The sequence below is a fragment of the Heterodontus francisci genome, chromosome 3 (genome assembly GCF_036365525.1).
Source record: "Heterodontus francisci isolate sHetFra1 chromosome 3, sHetFra1.hap1, whole genome shotgun sequence".
Classification (NCBI taxonomy): Eukaryota; Metazoa; Chordata; class Chondrichthyes; order Heterodontiformes; family Heterodontidae; genus Heterodontus; species Heterodontus francisci.
The window spans coordinates 156447842-156467985 of record NC_090373.1 but is presented as its reverse complement, the minus strand read 5'-3'; the positions used below and the strand labels follow the sequence as shown (position 1 = coordinate 156467985).

At 45.5% G+C, this 20144-nt stretch overlaps 1 protein-coding gene across 1 annotated transcript; it reads left to right on the top strand.

Annotated features, from left to right (window-relative positions):
- The first annotated feature begins 9120 nt into the window (after positions 1-9120).
- On the top strand, positions 9121-15765 carry popdc3 (popeye domain containing 3). Its single transcript, XM_068026969.1, has 3 exons — positions 9121-9608; positions 10201-10309; positions 15340-15765. The coding sequence occupies exons 1-3, from the start codon at positions 9121-9123 to the stop codon at positions 15601-15603; spliced, it is 861 nt and encodes a 286-aa protein (XP_067883070.1). The 3' UTR covers positions 15604-15765.
- The last annotated feature ends 4379 nt before the right edge of the window (positions 15766-20144 follow it).

The following is a 20144-nucleotide window of genomic DNA, read 5'->3' as shown; positions in this document are numbered from 1 at the left end:
GTTATTCGGGACAGAATTTTTTTTTTTGATTGGGTGTTAAACTTAGACCTTTTCTATCTCTTTTAGAGGATGCAAGAAGAAATTTGTAGGGCTATGGGGCAACAGCAGAGGAGTGGAACTAATTAGACAGCTCTTTCAAATAGCTGGAATGGGCACAATGGTCTGACTGGTCTCCTGTTATATGATTATATAAGATTTTGAGGAGCCTGGATAGAGTGGAGGTGAAGGGCCTATTTACCTTAGCAGAGAGGTCAGTGACGAGGTGGCATAGACTTAAAGTGATTGGTAGAACGATTAGAGGGGAGATGAGGAAAAGTTTTTTCACCCAGAGAGTGGTGTTGGGACTGGAACTCACTGCCTGAAAGGATAGTTGAGGCAGAAAGCCTCAACTCATCAAAAGAATTCTGGATATGTATATCAAGTGCCATAATCTCCAGGGCTAGGGACCAAATGCTGGAAGGTGGGATTAGAATAGCTGGAACGTTTTTTGGCTGGCACAGCCACGGTGGGTCAAGTGGCCTCTTTCTGTTCCGTAAACTTTCTATGCTTTCTATGTAAAAGATGCTGTAACACTCTTCAAAGTTGAGCTGGCCAGTGCCGCCAAGAATAACTGCCCCTTTACCTCGCCAGCTGACATTATTACTTCTGACAGATCTACCAAGTCAAAATGTCACGCGTGTTTGTGTCAATCTCTTTATCTTTGCTTTAACGGTGCGAAGAGTCCAATTTCCATTCCCTTCTTTCAATATTTTCACATGCTTCTTGGGCAACGCCACTTTATTGGTGTCAATCTTCCTGTATTTCACACTGTGCCGAGTTACTCGGCTGCTAGTCTGTTTGCTGTGTTTCTTGTGTGCTTGTACATATTGATTTCTCAGCCAGTGACTGTTCGCCCCACCGCCCCCCATCCCCCACCAAAAAACAGTCTGGAAAAGCGACGATGCGAAGAGTGCTGTACATCCCGTGTCTAATGGGCTAGTTGTCGTGCGGGGAATTGGAGGCCGCTGACACACTTGGTAACCGGTTGGATAGCATTTTCACATGTTGTCTGCAGCTGAAATAGCGGTAACACGAGATACTTATTTGGAACTATTTTTAATACAGTAACAGGGTGGGTCATATATCTCGCTATATATAGTGATTAATGCTGCTGCTAAATCCAGCTGGCGTGTTTTTAACCCTAAACATTCCTTAAGCAATATATTTTGTGGGTGTTTTTAAATATAAAGCTTGCAGAATACCAAGTACAAAATAATAAAGGTCATACTATAAATTCTAAAGCGCTGTATGTCACTTACACTTGGGCCTGAATTGTGAATAATCTAAGCTGGAGATGGGGAAGATTTCAGTAATCCCGTGTAAATCTGGTATTGCTGCCAAGGACGGTGCAACAAAGATGCGGTGTTAAATGAAAATATGTTCAATGGCTCCTGCACCCGCTGAATTTCCGTTCTTAGCCACCCTGATGTGGGCAGACGCTACACCATCGGACGGAATGGAGTCACCGGGCTTCCATCAGGTTAGCTGACAAGGGTACTAGCAAAGGGTGCACTGAAACAGTTTGACAGCCCAAACCAAATGTGTGCCGTGTGAGATCCAAGCAAGTAGAGCGAGGATGGATAGCGGAATTTATTGCCCTCAAAAGTGCAAAAGGTTTGAGAAGTAGGTTTTATAACAGGGTATAGGTTAGCTAAGGAACAGTTATAACAAGAACAGATCAGGAAGTACAGAAGCACTCGGAAGAATTGTTTTGGGATTTCCGCCCTCGAGTCACAGCTTTCCCACAGTGAGCATTGCTCCAGTAAATCTAATTCAGTTAGTGGCAGATAACCGTGAGTTAGACTTCCGTCTGACAGTTCCAGGAAAGTACACTTTAAATGGGTTGTGAAAATGTTACTTGAGAATAATAGAAAATTTTATACCGAGAGGTAACACACCTCACGAACAATAATTGATGCACTTTCTGACCCAAAAGGAGCTTTAGTGGAATCGTAGAATTTTTCAGGACAGAAGAAAATCATTTGGCTATCAAGCTGTGTGGACTTTCTGAAGGAGCTCTACACTTGGTCCCATTAGCTGCCCATTCCCCATCTCATTTTAATTTGTTCCTGTATTTATCCACTTTCTTCTGAGTTTTCATGGATTCTGCTTCCACTACTGGAAAGTCAGAATCTTCTTCTCCTTCTTCTTCTTTGGCCTCCTTATCTCGAGAGACAATGGATACGCGCCTGGACGTGGTCAGTGGTTTGTGAAGCAGCACCTGGAGTGGCTATAAAGGCCAATTCTAGAGTGACAGGCTCTTCCACAGGTGCTGCAGAGAAATGTGTTTGTCGGGGCTGTTGCACAGTTGGCTCTCCCCTTGCGCCTCTGTCTTTTTTCCTGCCAACTACTAAGTCTCTTCGACTCGCCACATTTTAGCCCCGTCTTTATGGTTGCCCGCCAGCTCTGGCGAATGCTGGCAACTGACTCCCACGACTTGTGATCAATGTCACAGGATTGCATGTCACATTTGCAGACGTCTTTAAAGCGGAGACATGGACGGCCGGTGGGTCTGATACCAGTGCCGAGCTCGCTGTACAATGTGTCTTTGGGGATCCTGCCATCTTCCATGCGGCTCACATGGCCAAGCCATCTCAAGCGCCGCTGACTCAGTAGTGTGTACAAGCTGGGGATGTTGGCCGCCTCGAGGACTTCTGTGTTGGAGATACGGTCCTGCCACCTGATGCCAAGTATTCTCCGGAGGCAGCGAAGATGGAATGAATTGAGACGTCGCTCTTGGCTGACATACGTTGTCCAGGCCTCGCTGCCATAGGCCTGATACACTCGGACTTTTGTGTTCCGTGTCAGTGCGCCATTTTCCCACACTCTCTTGACCAGTTTGGACATAGCAGTGGAAGCCTTTCCTATGCGCTTGTTGATTTCTGCATCTAGAGGGAGGGCTTCCAGTTCTTGGATAATTGGACTGCATTCTGGGGAAGATGGGACCTGTTCAAACAGGACGGGCTGCATCTGAACCAGAGGGGCACCAATATCCTGGGAGGGAGGTTTGCTAGTACTGTTCGGGAGGGTTTAAACTAGTTTGGGAGGGGGATGGGAACCGGACTTGTAGTCCAGGGACCAGTGGGTCCACTCAGAAAGACAAAGAGTGTAGTGAGGTATTGGGGAAGGTAGCACTGTCGCGGAGGACAGATGGGCACGGAGAAGGGTTAAAGTGCGTATACTTCAACGCAAGAAGCATCAGGAATAAGGTGAGTGAATTGAAGGCGTGGATGGGCACTTGGGACTACGATGTTGTGGCCATCACTGAAACGTGGATAGGTGAGGGGGAGGAATGGTTCTTGGAGGTACCTGGTTATAGATGTTTTCATAAGATTAGGAATGGTGGTAAAAGAGGTGGGGGGGTGGCATTGTTAGTTAGAAATAGTGTAACAACTGCTGAAAGAATTTTCGAGGAGGATCTGCCGACTGAGGCACTGTGGGTTGAGGTCAGGAACAGGAAAGGAGCAGTCACCTTGATGGGAGTTTTCTATCGGCCCCCCAATAGCAGCAGGGAGGTGGAAGAGCAGATTGGGAAACAGATTTTGGAAAGGAGCAGAAGTCACAGGGTAGTAATTATGGGGGATTTCAACTTCCCAAATATTGATTGGCAACTCTTTAGATCGAATAGTTTGGATGGGGTAGTGTTTGTGCAGTATGTCCAGGAAGCTTTTCTGACTCAGTATGTAGACTGCCCGACCAGAGGGGAGGCAATATTGGATTTGGTACTAGGTAATGAACCAGGGCAAGTGATAGAGCTGTTGGTGGGCGAGCACTTTGGAGATAGTGATCACAATTCTGTAGCATTCACTGTGGTAATGGAGAGGGATAGGTATGTGCAACAGGGCAAGGTTTACAATTGGGGGAAGGGTAGATATGATGCTGTCAGGCAGGAACTGAGGAGCATAAGTTGGGAGCATATGCTGGCAGGGAAGGGCACGGTCGAAATGTGGAACTTTTTCAAGGAGCAGATAGTAGGGGCCATTGATAAGCATGTCCCTGTCAGACAGGGAAGGGATGGTCATGTGAGGGAACCGTGGTTGACAAGAGAGGTTGAGAGTCTTGTTAGGAAGAAGAAGGATGCGTATATAAGGTTGAGGAAAAAGGGCACAGGCATAGCTCTGGAGGGATACAAGATGGCCAGGAAGGATCTGAAGAAAGGGATTAGGAGAGCTAAGAGAGGGCATGAAAAATGCTTGGCGGGTAGGATAAAAGAAAACCCCAAGGCCTTTTACGCGTATGTCAGAAATATGAGGATGACTAGGGGGACCGTAGGTCCGGTCAAGGACAATAGCGGGAGACTGTGTGTTGAGCCGGAAGAGATAAGTGAGGTTTTGAATGAGTACTTCTCTTCGGTATTTACGAATGAGAAGGGGTGTATTACTGAAGAGGACGGTGTGAAACAGACTGGTAAGCTCGAGGAAGTGCTCGTTAGGAGGGAAGATGTGTTGGGGTTTTTGAATAACTTGAAGATAGACAAGTCTCCCGGGCCTGACGGGGTATATCCAAGGATGTTATGGGAAGCAAGGGATGAAATTGCAGAGCCGCTGGCAATGATCTTTTCATCTTCTCTGTTGACGGGGGTGGTACCAGGTGATTGGAGGGTGGCAAATGTTGTGCCCCTGTTCAAGAAAGGGAATAGGAACAACCCTGGGAATTACAGGCCAGTTAGTCTTACTTCGGTGGTAGGCAAGTTGATGGAAAAGGTGCTGAGGGATAGGATTTCTGAGCATCTGGAAAGACACTGCTTGATTCGGGACAGTCAGCACGGTTTTGTGAGGGGTAGGTCTTGCCTCACAAGCCTGATTGAATTCTTTGAGCAGGTGACCAAGCAAGTGGATGAGGGTAAACCAGTGGATGTGGTGTACATGGATTTTAGTAAGGCATTTGATAAGGTCCCCCATGGTAGACTTATGGAGAAAGTCAGGAGGCATGGGATAGTGGGGAATGTGGCCAGTTGGATTAAGAATTGGCTAACTGATAGAAGGCAGAGAGTGGTCTTAGATGGTAAATACTCAGCCTGGAGCCCAGTTACCAGTGGCGTGCCACAGGGATCAGTTCTGGGTCCTCTCCTGTTTGTGATTTTTATTAACGACTTGGATGAGGAAGTCGAAGGGTGGGTCAGTAAATTTGCAGATGATACAAAGGTTGGTGGAGTTGTGGATACCGAGGAGGGCTATTGTCGTCTGCAAAGGGACTTGGATAGGTTGCAGTGCTGGGCTGAAAAGTGGCAGATGGAGTTTAACCCTGAAAAGTGTGAGGTCGTCCATTTTGGAAGGACAAACACGAATGCAAAATACTGGGTTAACGGTAGGGTTCTTGGGCATGTGGAGGAGCAGAGAGACCTTGGGGTCTATGTGCATAGATCGTTGAAAGTTGCAACTCAAGTGGATAGGGCTGTGAAGAAGGCATATGGGGTGTTAGCGTTCATTGGCAGAGGGATTGAATTTAAGAGCCGTGAGGTGATGATGCAGCTGTACAGGACCTTGGTAAGGCCTCATTTGGAGTACTGTGTGCAGTTCTGGTCGCCTCATTTTAGGAAGGATGTGGAAGCCTTGGAGAGGGTGCAGAGGAGATTTACCAGGATGTTGCCTGGAATGGAGAATAAGTCTTACGAGGAAAGGCTGAACATTCTAGGCCTCTTCTCGTTAGAACGGAGAAGGATGAGGGGTGACATGATAGAGGTTTATAAGATGATCAGGGGAATAGATAGGGTAGACAGTCAGAAACTTTTTCCCCGGGTGGAGCAAAGCGTTACAAGGGGTCATAAATTTAAGGTGAAGGGTGGGAGATATAGGGGGGATGTCAGGGGAAGGTTCTTTACCCAGAGAGTGGTCGGGGCATGGAATGCCTTGCCTGGGGAAGTTGTTGAGTCAGAAACTTTAGGGACTTTCAAACGGCTTTTAGATAGGTATATGGATAAAGGAGAATGATGGGGTATAGATTAAATTGTCCTTGACAGAGGACAAAGGATCGGCACAACATCGTGGGCCGAAGGGCCTGTTCTGTGCTGTATTTTCTATGTTCTATGTTCTATGTAGAGACAGGTTACTGGTGATAGTTGAGCCTAGGTAGGTGAACTCTTGAACCACTTCCAGAGCGTGGTCGCCAATATTGATGGATGGAGCATTTGTGACGTCCTGCCCCATGATGTTCGTTTTCTTGAGGCTGATGGTTAGGCCAAATTCATTGCAGGCAGCCTCAAACCTGTCGATGAGACTCTGCAGGCACTCTTCAGTGTGAGATGTTAAAGCAGCATCGTCAGCAAAGAGGAGTTCCCTGATGAGGACTTTCCATACTTTGGACTTCGCTCTTAGACGGGCAAGGTTGAACAACCTGCCCCCTGATCTTGTGTGGAGGAAAATTCCTTCTTCAGAGGACTTGAACGCATGTGAAAGCAGCAGGGAGAAGAAAATCCCAAAAAGAGTGGGTGCGAGAACACAGCCCTGTTTCACGCCACTCAGGATAGGAAAGTGCTCTGATGAGGAGCCACCATGTTGAATTGTGCCTTTCATATTGTCATGGAATGAGGTGATGATACTTAGTAGCTTTGGTGGGCATCCAATCTTTTCTAGTAGTCTGAAGAGACCACGTCTGCTGACGAGGTCAAAGGCTTTGGTGAGATCAATGAAAGCAATGTAGAGGGGCATCTGTTGTTCACGGCATTTCTCCTGTATCTGACGAAGGGAGAATAGCATGTCAATAGTCGATCTCTCTGCACGAAAGCCACACTGTGCCTCAGGGTAGATGCGCTCGGCCAGCTTCTGGAGCCTGTTCAGAGCGACTCGAACAAAGACTTTCCCCACTATGCTGAGCAGGGAGATTCCACGGTAGTTGTTGCAGTCACCGCGGTCACCTTTGTTTTTATAGAGGGTGATGATATTGGCATCGCGCATGTCCTGAGGTACTGCTCCCTCGTCCCAGCACAGGCATAGCAGTTCATGTAGTGCTGAGAGTATAGCAGGCTTGGCACTCTTGATTATTTCAGGGGTAATGCTGTCCTTCCCAGGGGCTTTTCCGCTGGCTAGAGAATCAATGGCATCACTGAGTTCCGATTTGGTTGGCTGTATGTCCAGCTCATCCATGACTGGTAGAGTCTGGGCTGCATTGAGGGCAGTCTCAGTGACAACATTTTCCCTGGAGTACAGTTCTAAGTAGTGCTCAACCCAGCGGTCCATTTGTTTGCGTTGGTCAGTGATTATGTCCCCTGATTTAGATTTGAGGGGGGTGATCTTCTTGATGGTTGGCCCAAGAGCTCTCTTCATGCCATCATACATTCCTCTGATGTTTCCGGTGTCTGAGGCCAGCTGAATATGACTGCATAGGTGTTGCCAGTATCGTTTGCGCAGCACCTGGCTGTTCTTTGTGCAGTGCTTCTGGCTGCTTTAAGTGCTGCGGATGTTAAAGCGCTGGGGGCTTTCTTGTAGTTCAACAGTGCAATGCGCTTAGCGGCTATGACAGGTTCCAGCTCTTCATTATGAGATTGAAACCAGTCTGCATTTCTCTTTGCACTTTTGCCATAGGTGGTCAAAGCTGACTCATAGATGGCGTCTCTGATGTGGGCCCACTTGGTCTCAGCATCCCCTGTGGGAGTGTTTTGAAGGGCTGTTACAAGTGAATTTAGAAATTTTTGTAACAGCTGTGGGTGAGAAATTCTGCTCGTGTTGATGCGTGGGTGGCCCTTCTGCTTGGAATGATGCAACTTCTTTGGTCTGAGTCTAACCTTGCTGCACACCAGGGAGTGGTCGGTGTCGCAGTCCGCACTGTGGAAGCTGCGTGTGATTTGAACACTGTTTAAGGCGGCTCGCCTTGTGACAATGAGGTCTAGCTGGTGCCAACGACGCGATCTTGGGTGCCTCCATGAAACCTGGTGACAGGGTTTAGTGTGAAAGAACAAGTTGGTGATGCAGAGGTTATGATAGGTACACAACTCAAGCAGCCTCTGCCCATTCTCATTCATCCTTCCAACGCCATAGCGCCCAAGGCAGGAGGGCCATGAGTTATGGTCGGCCCCAACCCTGGCATTAAAGTCCCCCAGCAGGAATAGGTGTTCGGTGTTGGGGATGCTGCTAATGATGTTATGGAGTTCCTCGTAGAACTGATCTTTAACTTCAGGTGGGGAGCAGAGTGTTGGAGCATAGATGCTGAGTAGGTGTACTGGACCAGAGGTGGTGAGCAGTCGGATGGACAGTATGCCATTTGAGGGAGGCTCTATCATGCTGAGCAAGGAGTTTCTGATGGCGAAGCCCACTCCATGCTGTCTTGGTTCTTCAGGATCCCTGCCCTGCCAGAAGAAGGTGTCGTCTTGCTCTGCTAGAGATCCACTCGCGGGGAGGCGTGTCTCCTGAAGTGCTGCAATGTCCACATTGAGTCTACTGAGCCCGTTGTTAATGATGGCGGTCTTCCGAGAATCGTTGATTTGTGTAAGGTCTTCCGACAGGCCAGGACACATAGTTCTGACATAGATCAGAATAGCCCCCAAAAAGAAACGTACTAACCCTCTCCTTTAATTCTTTTAATGAATGATTTTAAAGACGTAACCTTTAGTTACCATCTAGCCGACCCGTGAAAACACGTTTTACCGTCGCAAAATTCTTAATGCTGCAACTTTGATGTCTTTTGGGTCTATTTCACTGTTTAATCCTATTTGTCATCTCTACAACAAACAGAATTACTGGACTAAAACATGTGAGTGATCAGGGTGCCCAGAATATTGGTCGTTTTCAATAAATCTGCACTTGTTCCCTGTCTGCAATTCGATGGTCACTAGGACCCGCTATAAACCTGGTGCCAGCAGTAAGTGACTGTGGCACATGTTAGTTCCACAACACGCGGATGTATCTGACCGCACCTTGGGACCGACGTTTCACTTAATCGCTCTCAGAGCCCTTATTTTATGAAAAAAAAGGTAGGAACAGTTGTCCATAACCGGCAAGTTATGGTCCTTTTATTAATTTATTTTTTAAACGGGGCAGCCCTTTCCGCTGCAGCCTCCTCCCGGGACCTCACCCCACTGCTATTTCTGACTCTGCTTGCAGCAAGCTTTCACACGCAGCTCACATCTGAGTGAGCGATCGTTCCAGGATGGGAAGCGAAAACACAACTTTGTGGGAGACACTGCTGTACGGTCACCATGCCTGCAGTGGCTGGAAACAGAGCATGGAGGGCTCCATCTACCATTTAGCCAACATCTTCTTTACTTTAGGTTACATGGGCGGCAGCGGGCTGGTTGGGCTCCTGTACATCAACCTTTTCTTGTGCTGTGGTTTCCTCTGTACTTCGATCTGGGCGTGGACCGACGTGTGCGCTGCTGATATCTTCTCCTGGAATTTCGCTCTGGTGGCCATCTCTGCCATGCAGATCATTCACGTTGCCTACCAGCTCCGGAGTGTCTCCTTCCAGGAGGATTTCCAGAACCTGTACAGCGCTCTCTTCCAGCCGCTGGGAATCCCTTTGACCATATACAAGAAGATCGTTACCTGTTGCAATGTGGTCTCTTTGGAGAAGGATCACTGCTACTCAATGGAGGGAAAAACCCCAATCGAAAGACTTTCACTCCTCTTGTCCGGGAGGTTCGTGACACTGGCCGACTTATTGTGTGTGTGTCTTAGCATATGTGTAAATTCGTGCTTTTTTTCGTTAATTTTAATTTTTAAACCGCGAATGCATTAGAAATAACAACCACTGATAAACCTTAGGACGCACCTCCCAAATGTGTGAACGAGCGGCCCAAGATAATACTGGCTGTTCGCGGATTGAACAGGCATTCGTTAGTTTTGTTGCTTATAACGTACGTTTAAATCTGTTATCTATCTATATTGTTATGTGTGCACTGTTGACTAGAGGCTGAACTGAAAACAGAAAATGTTGGAAATCCTCAGCAGGTCATAGATTCATTTTACGGCACAGAAGGAGGCCATTCGACCCGTGCAGTCTATGGCTGGCAGCATCTGTGGCGAGAGAAACAACGTCAATGTTTTAGTCCTGACGAAATCGACCTGAAACTTTAACTCGAGGCTTCTCTCTCCACAGATGTTGCCAGACGTGCTGAGGAGTTTCAGCATGTTCCGCTTTTTTTTAAATTTCAGATTTCCAGCATCCGCAGTACATCGCTTCTTGACTAATGTCGACTGGTGTCAAACAGTCTCCCTTATTTGTTGGCAGGATTCGGGTGACGGTAAATGGAGAGTTTTTACATTATATTTATCCATATCAGTTTTTGGATTCTCCTGAATGGGACTCACTCAGACCGTCAGAGGAAGGGATCTTTCAGGTAAAGAGCGCACGTTTAACAAGAGCTCAACTGTAACTTACTATAAGCAATCCTATCGGGACAGGGGACAATATATAAAACAAGTTCGTGAGCTCAAAGCAGACTATTTCTGATTGTTTTAAATATTGCGCTTGGCCTTAATCTTTGCACTTGAACCGTCTTTCAGTTCATAAACACAAACTGCCAATGTCGCCAGTCACTTCCCTCTTTGCAAGTTGCAGGACATCGCTTATGAAAACACAATTCTATTAGGAAGGAACCATATTACCATGGTTTCTGCAAAAAAAAACGTTTCCCTTCCAAGCAAATAACGTTGGGTATTAATTTTTGCACTGACATATACGTAGATTGTATTTTAGGGTTATATTTAATTGTTCATGGCCCGAGACGCACGAAGGACCGAACCTTCCCACACACTCTATAACCTGGTACAAAAACAAGAAATGCTGGATTCACTCAGCAGGTCTGGCAGCATCTGTGGAAAGAGAAGCAGAGTTAACGTTTCGGGTCAGTGACCCTTCTTCGGAAGGGTTCCGAAGAAGGGTCACTGACCCGAAACGTTAACTCTGCTTCTCTTTCCACAGATGCTGCCAGACCTGCTGAGTGAATCCAGCATTTCTTGTTTTTGTTTCAGATTTCCAGCTTCCGCAGTATTTTGCTTTTACTCTATAACCTGGTCACCATTTCACACCTTATAGAAACATAGAAACATTAAAAAAGGACCAGGACTAGGCCCTTTGGCCCTTCGAGCCTGCTCCGCCATTCATTATGATCATGGCTGATTATCCAACTCAGTAACATGTTCCCGCTTTCCCCCGCCCCCCCCCCCCCACCATATCCTTTGATCCCTTTCGCCCCAAGAGCTATATCTAACTCCTTGAAAACATACAATGTTTTAGCTTCAACTGCGTTCTGTGGTAGCGAATTCCACAGGCTCACCACTCTCTGGGTGAAGTAATTTCCCCTCATCTCAGTCTTGAAAGGTTTACCCCGTATCCTTAGATGATGACCCCTGGTGCTGGACTCCACCACCATTGGGAACATCCTTCCTGCATTTATCCTGTCAAGCCCTGTTAGAATTTTATAGGTTTCTATGAGATCCCCCCTCACTCTTCTGAACTCCAGCGGATATAATGCTAAATCTGTAACCTCATGGCCCGGCATATCCCCCACTCTACCATTACCATCAAGTCAGGAGACCAACTCTGGTTCAATGAAGAGTGCAGGAGGGCATGCCAGAAGCAGAACCTCAAAATGAGGTGTCAACCTGGTGAAGCTACAACCCAGGATTACTTGGACGCCAAACTGCATAAGCAGTATGCAATAGACAGAGCTAAGCGATCCCATAACCAATGGGTCAGATCTAAGCTCTGCAGTCCTGCCACATCCAGCCGTGAATGGTGGTGGACAATTAAACAACTAACTGGAGGTGGTGGCTCCACAAAGATCCCCATCCTCAATGATGGGGGAGCCCAGCACATCAGTGCGAAAGATAAGGCTGAAGCATTTGCAACAATCTTCAGCCAGAAGTGCCGAGTTGATGATCCATATCGGCCCCCTCCTGAAGTCCCCAGCATCACAAATGCCAGTCTTCAGCCAATTCGATTCACTCTGCGTGATATCAAGAAACGACTGAAGGCACTGGATACTGCAAAGGCTATGGGCCCTGACAATATTCCGGCAATAGTACTGACGACCTGTGCTCCAGAACTTGCCGCACCCCTGGCCAAGCTGTTCCAGTATAGCTACAACACTGGCATCTACCCGGCAATGTGGAAAATTGCCCAGGTATGTCCTGTACACAAAAAGCAGGACAAATCCAACCCAGCCAATTACCGCCCCATCAGTCTACTCTCAATCATCAGCAAAGTGATGTCAACAGTGCTATCAAGCAGCACTTGCTTAGTAGCAATGACCTGCTCAGTGATACCCAGTTTGGGTTCCGACAGGGCCACTCAGCACCTGACCTCATTACAGCCTTGGTTCAAACATGGACAAAAGAGCTGAACTCAAGAGGTGAGGTGAAAGTGACTGCCCTTGACATCAAGGCAGCATTTGACCGAGTATGGCATCAAGGAGCCTTAGCAAAACTGGAGTCAATTGGAATCAGGGGGAAAACTCTCTGCTGGTTAGAGTCATACCTAGCGCAAAGGAAGATGACTGTGGTTGTTAGAGGTCAATCATCTGAGCTCCAGGACATCACTGCAGGAGTTCCTCAGGGTAGTGTCCTCGGCCCAACCATCTTCAGCTGCTTCATCAATGACCTTCCTTCAATCATAAGGTCAGAAGTGGAGATGTTCGCTGATGATTGCACAATGTTCAGCACCATTCGTGGCTCCTCAAATACTGAAGCAGTCCGTGTAGAAATGCAGCAAGACCTGGACAATATCCAGGCTTGGGCTGATAAGTGACAAGTAACATTCGCGCCACACAAGTACCAGGCAATGACCATCTCCAACAAGAGAGAATCTACCCATCTTCCCTTGACATTCAATGGCATTACCATTGCTGTATCCCCCACTATCAACATCCCAGGAGCTACCATTGACCAGAAACTGAACTGGAGTAGCCATATAAATACCATGGCTACAAGAGCAGGTCAGAGGCTAGGAATCCTGCGTCAAGTAACTCACCTCCTGACTCCCCAAAGCCTGTCCACCATCTACAAGGCACAAGTCAGGACTGTGATGGAATACTCTCCACTTGCCTGGATAGGTGCAGCTCCAACAATACTCAAGAAGCTCAACACCATCCAGGACAAAGCAGCCCGCTTGATTGGCACACAATCCACAAACATTCACTCCCTCTACCACCGACGCACAGTAGCAGCAGTGTGTACCATCTACAAGATGCACTGCAGCAATGCACCAAGGCTCCTTAGACAGCACCTTCCAAACCTGTGACCTCTACCACCTCGAAGGACAAGAGCAGCAGATGCATGGGAACATCACCACCTGCAAGTTCCCATCCAAGTCACACACCATCCTGACTTGGAACTATATTGCCGTTCATCACTGTCGCTGGGTTAGAATCCTGGAACTCCCTTCCTAATTAGCACTGTGGGTGTACCTACCTCACATGGACTGCAGCAGTTCAAGAAGGCAGCTCACCACCACCTTCTCAAGGGCAATTAGGGATGGGCAATAAATGATGGCCACATCCCATGAATGAATAAAAAAAAAGACTCAATCTCTTCTCATACGTCAGATTCATACCAGGAATCAGTCTGGTAAACCTTCGCTGCACTCCCTTTTTAGCAAGAACATCCTTCCTTAGATAAGGAGACCGAAACTGCACACAATATTCCAGGTGTGGCCTCACCAAGGCCCTGTATAATTGCATCAAGACATCCCTGCTCCTGTACTCGAGTCCTCTCGCTATGAAGGCCAACATACCATTTGCCTTTTTTACCGCCTGTTGCACCTGCGTGCTTTACTTTAGCGACTTGTGTACGAGAACACCCAGGTCTCGTTGCATATTCCCCTCTCTCAGTTTATAGCCACTCAGATAATAATCTGTCTTCCTGTTTTTGCAACCAAAGTGGATAACCTCCATTATAATCCACATTATACTGCATCTGCCATGCATTAGCCCACTCACTCAACTTGTCCAAATCTCACAACTCACCCTCCCACCCAGTTTTGTGTCGTCTGCAAATTTGGAGATATTACATTTAGTTCCCTCATCTAAATCATTAATATATATTGTGAATAGCTGGGGTCCTAGCACCGACCCCACTAGTCACTACCTGCTATTCGGAAAAAAGACCATTTATTCCTACTCTTTGTTTCCTGTCTGCCAACCAATTTTCTATCCATCGCAATACACTACCCCTAATCCCATGCGCTTTAATTTTACATGCTAATCTCTTATGTGGGACTTTGTGGAAAGCCTTCTGAAAGTCCAAATAAACCACATCCACTGGCTGTCCCTCATCAACTCTACTAGTTATATCCTCAAAGAATTCTAGTAGATTTGTCAAGCATGATTTCCCTTTCATAAATCCATGCTGACTCTGTCCGATTCTACCACTGTTCTCCAAGTGCTCTGCTATAAAATCTTTGATAATGGACTCTAGAATTTTCCCCACTACCAAAGTCTGGCTGACTGGTCTATAATTCCCTGCTTTCTCTCTCTCTCCCTTTTTAAATAGTGGGGTTACATTAGCTACCCTCCAATCTGGAGGAACTGTTCCAGAGTCTATAGAATCTTGGAAGATGAACACCATTGCATCCACTATTTCTAGGGCCACTTCCTTAATATGAAGGATTGAAAACTCTTTGAAGCATTGCACTCCTCTGCTCGCTATATTTAGCAGATGTGTTAGTGAAGATTTTCAAGCTAAACCTTGAACTCCTTATTTGAGGATCTGTTTACGTGTTTAGAGGAAATCCTGAACACATTTGCTATGTCGCACATTTGCAATGGGCGGCACAGTGGCGCAGTGGTTAGCACCGCAGCCTCACAGCTCCAGCGACCTGGGTTCAATTCTGGGTACTACCTGTGTGCAGTTTGCAAGTTTTCCCTGTGTCTGTGTGGGTTTTCGCTGGGTACTCTGGTTTCCTCCCACCACCAAAGACTTGCAGGTTGATAGGTAAATTGGCCATTATAAATTGCCCCTAGTATAGGTAGGTGGTAGGGGAATATAGGGACAGGTGGGGATGTGGTAGGAATATGGGATTAGTATAAATGGTGGTTGATGGTCGGCACGGACTCGGTGGGCCGAAGGGCCTGTTTCAGTGCTGTATCTGTAAAATAAAAAATAATGTCCCAATGCTCATTGCCCAGAGAATTTCTCCTACTCCCATCTGTTTGGCTTTGAAACCATTGGTTTACAGGATTGTTTTGCTGTTCTATTGGTTATTGAATGGCTATTTAATTCTGGCCTACTCTCTCTGACGAATAGGAACATATGTTTGAAATATATGTTGAAATATATTTTTATTTTAGATGACTGGAAGGCTGAGCTGTAATGATATAATTGTAGGACCAATCATTGCAATTGATTTTTGCTTTCCATCCCTATCTAGGTAACTCTAACAGCCGAGACGAGCTGTCGTTTTGCAGCCTGGAGGAGAAAGAAACTCTACTTGTTATTCGCCCAGCACCGCCGCATTTCCAGACTATTTTCCGTCTTAATTGGGAAAGATATCGCCGACAAACTGTACTCATTGAACGACAAAGTCTATATCAGCAACAGATTCCGTTATGATATCAGACTGCCAAGCTTCTATCATTTGGCGGTGCCTGTTGGCGAGCTGTCAGAAAGAAAGCCCAGAGAACACAAGTTATGAGCCGCCTTCCCGGAACCAGGCGCAGGAGTGGCGGCGCGACCTGCTCCGGGAGCTTGTTCATTGAAGGAGGGGCGAGTGTGGAAGTGGCCCTCCCCCGGCCGGGAGCCCTCTATTCCGGATAGACCTGGGGGCGGAATAGGGCAAAACCGAGTGACTGCCCATTCAATGCTGTTGTATAGATGTTGTATGTGGCGGCGCCTCCATCGACCCGTCCAACCCGACCCTCTTAGAATATGTAAGGGGGCAAAGACTGCACTTGGTTGATAAGAGACGAGGTCTGCACTTGCCAGAGCGTTTGAATCCGTGGTGTTTGCCAATACTGTAATGGTGTTTTTTTTTTAAATGCACACACCTTATAAATCTGTACAGTGTTTTAGCTCAGTTCTCCACTGACTTTTATTCTCTATCGGTGAAATATGCCTAAAAGAAACATTTCGAAAAGCTGAGTTACTGTGTTTCCGAATTCCTTCATATAGCTGCCATCACCAATGTTATTTCCAATGTCGAACATGCCGCGCCTGATCCCAGCCGTGGTCCACCTGTGATAAAACAATGAGCACTGTGCATTTTGAATGCTTGCCGGTGGATCCTGATTCTCACACTGCTGCTTCTTTGCTGTGGGATTGCGTTTACCTGCGTGCCTTTAAGAAAATTTATTTACCCGATAGAAGACGGGGCGAGGTCGTACAGGAGATTCAAACTAAAGACCAAAAGCTCTCCGCACTTCCCAGGACAGGGCCAGCGCGGAGTGAATGTTGAACGTGATCTTTGGGTTTAACGGCGGTAGCAGATTAGTGAAGTGCACGACGCCACTGTTCCTATTTGTTCTTTCCACTTCAACAATGAAAGTGGATTTTTTTCAAAAATCCGAAACTGCGGCTCTAATTAATCTTCTAACTCTACATTGTGGTTTATTGGCCTGGGACACCAGATGATTAAGGGAGGATATGTTCTACATTTGCACTGAAAACACAACCGTAAAACAAGTACAGATTCCTTTAAAAGAAGACATTACTTGTTTAGTTGCTATCAATAATTACATTTACTATGAATTACAAAGGCAGGATATCTGGTTTCTTTGTAATACAATACATTAATGGTGGTTACTGACAGAGAAATTCAAAAGTAATCGATGTAATTGGCACTTTCCAGCTGATTCCTGTTCAATAAAGACAGCGTCAAACGTATTTGGATTACGATATCGCATCAATCTGCAAGAATGCCAGTATATGATTATAAATGTTTGCCGGTAGACTGGATACATTATCAACAATAATTACTTCGGTCCTGAGAATTTACTGAACTATAATCTTCAGGAGAATCTTTCTGCCAGAGCTGTAGGAATGAACCAATCAGCCATGCACGCCATCCACCTCCCAGTTACCAAAAAACACAAAGCAATTAAATGTCCTATTTCCTGAAGCCTTAAGGGATAGATTTTTTTGGAAGCACAGTAATATTCGTAGCCAAAGAGAAAATAGGTTTCTAGACACAGTTCTGAGTTCACGTACAGTACTGATGCTTTAAAACTCTAGGGATAGCTGAGGTCATCTTGCCCATGGGCTGTTTTTAAAATTGAGAAACCAAGGTCAAGGGACAAAGTTTATAGTGGTAGGAAAGAGCAAAAAGCAGAACGTTATGCATCTGGAAATAGCTATCAAGATGGTAAGCCTGGGTTTTAAAACACCTGAAAACTGCAGGTGAAAGGAAAAGACTGAGCGAAGTAAAGTAATCCACAGTTATAAAGTCCTGGGGAAGAATGAGTCAGAATACTGAATGTGCCACGACTCTTGGCTTCAATGCAATGATTCTGCAGGAGGTCATGTGGGATGTATATTTCAGCATAGGAAAAACAACAGCTGAACACTGGGCATCCTTGTGTCAATAACAGCAAAACAAGACAGGATCCACTTGAGAGAAGTTAAAAGCTAGAAGTGAGCAAGGATTTGCTTACCAAGTGCTAAACCTTTTCTTGTATCCAAGAGTATGAGACAGATGATAGAAGAACTCCCCTAGATGTAGGAACAGTATCGATGCATTAGATGAAGTTGGGTCTTACAGAGAAATAACAGTTATTTGCAGAAAAAAGAGCAGACTTAGCTTTTGATTTTTCACAGTGGAGGAGATGTGGGTGCTCCCTTTGAAGTCAGTGAAAAAAGGGAGATAAAGAATGTTAGTGGGTGAGAAGAATTAACAGCTGGGTGAGCAAGGATAACATTGATACTGTGATTCCAGTGACATAGTGTGACATAACACAGAGTAAATGAAATGGATCAAATGATCTCTGATGCCATCTTGACTGATTCTCTAATTGTTAGTATCAATCCTTAATCTGACAGCTAGTATTTTCAGACATGACCAAAATATAGATTCATAGGCATATATTGGGTTGAAATTGGGCAGCGGTCAAAACTGAGTGTGCTCCCAGTAGCAAGCAGCAATGGCGTGCTGGAAGAGAGAGGCCAGAGAACTGTCCTCAATTGGTCCACAGGCCTCATTGTAATAATTTCTGGTGAGCAGCAGCCATCAGTTGGGCACTTCAATGTAGCCTGCTGGTCAGGGCCATCTAATTTCAGTTGGCACCAAGGCCCACAGATAGGTCTGGGTGGGAAAATGTGGAGGAGAGGCGATCAGGAGATGGGCATGGGCCAACAGCAGCCCACAGTTGTTTTGTGAAGCTAGGAAGAGCACTCCTGCTCTGTCTTCTTGAGAAGCCTCTATAGCTCCCTTTAAGAACTGCTGGTTTGGCTGCTCAAGATCCATGAGTACCTGCAACACACCTCTGACTAGTCTAATCAAATTTAAGAATTTGTGTCGGAAGTAAGCGCAGGAGCTTCATTCCAATATTGAAATGCAGTCTGCACTCATTTCAGTTGACCATTAGAATCGCCTAAAAAAAAGGCCCTGACCAATTTAGCAGTGGCTCAGATGCCCACATAGCTTGGGGACTGGCCTCTACTCTGTTATAACTGTGGCCATTTTATGCTTGTATATTTATCCCCAAAAGTGACTTTAATGCTGTATAGTAAAACAGGCCTTTCACAGAAGAAACATTGTGAAATTTCAGAATTTATTTAGCTGACCAGCAATGGACTAATGTTCATTAAGACAGTGATGAATGCATAATACATCTGCTCAATTGAAGAAAAGTAGACTTCACTGGACTTTACTTTGGTTATTTGACCTGCACTTAGTGCTAAGTAACAGTGAAGTAAAGTTTATCGATCATATTAAAATTCAACATATGCTATTGAAATGATATAAAGATTATGTATCAGTGGATGAAATATGTTTCTGTATCAAATTGCATGAATCTGTGGTTTGGTTGCTGTTTAATCTAATCAATAATCTTTCTTGACAAATGCTGACCTTGAGATGAGAGTTCTAGGTTACTTTCATGTTGAATTTTTATGCTCTTCAAGGTGATGGATTTTTGTGCTGGGCAAGTGAACATCTTCCCATTTCAGGTATTCAGTGTCAGCATGAAGTACTCTTAGGTCACATTTTGCACAGCTAGCTGCAGAGCAAATGTTCCTCCTCTCAACTTCCACAAACTGCTTTTAGACTCAACATCAAAAGAACATCTTCCACTACAGTAGCGTAACCTTTTCACTTCCGACAATAGATTGGTACCAGTTAGTGCTGCAAGTCCATGTTCATTGAGAACTGTGTTAAGATTTCCCCCTGATATTTTACATAGGAGCCTTAAAGCCAACAGAGGGCAGACGTTCTTCCCATTAGTTTGAGCTGGGTTCAAACTGAACTTACAGGGGTAACCCATTGCCTCCAGAATTAGGCCTCTATACTTTGGTAGTGATTACAGTATCCATTATCCCTGAATGAAACTTACCATTTGGGCCACCTCCCAACACTCTTTACTTGTTCTCACTGTAAAAGGTAGTTTCATACCAGGTTGACATTTCTAAAAAACAGAAACATTTTATACATGTGGTGAATGGGCTGCATCATACCTTGGGGTAACAATTTACTCTTTTAACACTGGGTTACATATATTGACCAATCTATACTTCTGATCGATGGAGAAATACCACATTGACAGACCAAATAATGAATCATTTATTGTAAGAAAAGCTAGTGAATTCAGCAGATGACATCAGAAATATAGTATATAACTTTAAGCAGTATATTTGACTGTTTTCTGAATCAGAGCCTAACAAGTCACTTTGAGATTCTTATGTCACTAATTTGAGTCTTTTGAAGAGTTTTAATGTACACAGACTGTAGTCTTGTTACAGTGACGTGGGCATATGGTCCACCTGAGTGAGGTAAACAATGTTATCGTCTACTTCTATTTATCAAAGACTAAAGAGGGCTCCAAGCACAGAATTCTCAATTGAGCTAGGTTCAAAGGCACAATTGAGCATCTCAAACACGGCACCATTTAATTGACTTATGGTTCACATATCATCCAGGCCCTTGTACACTTAATTAATGCATTGACAAGGCATAATTATATTAGTCTGGGAAAACACTCTTCAGTAACAGACTAAGTTTTAAATCCATGAAGAAGCTTGAAAAAG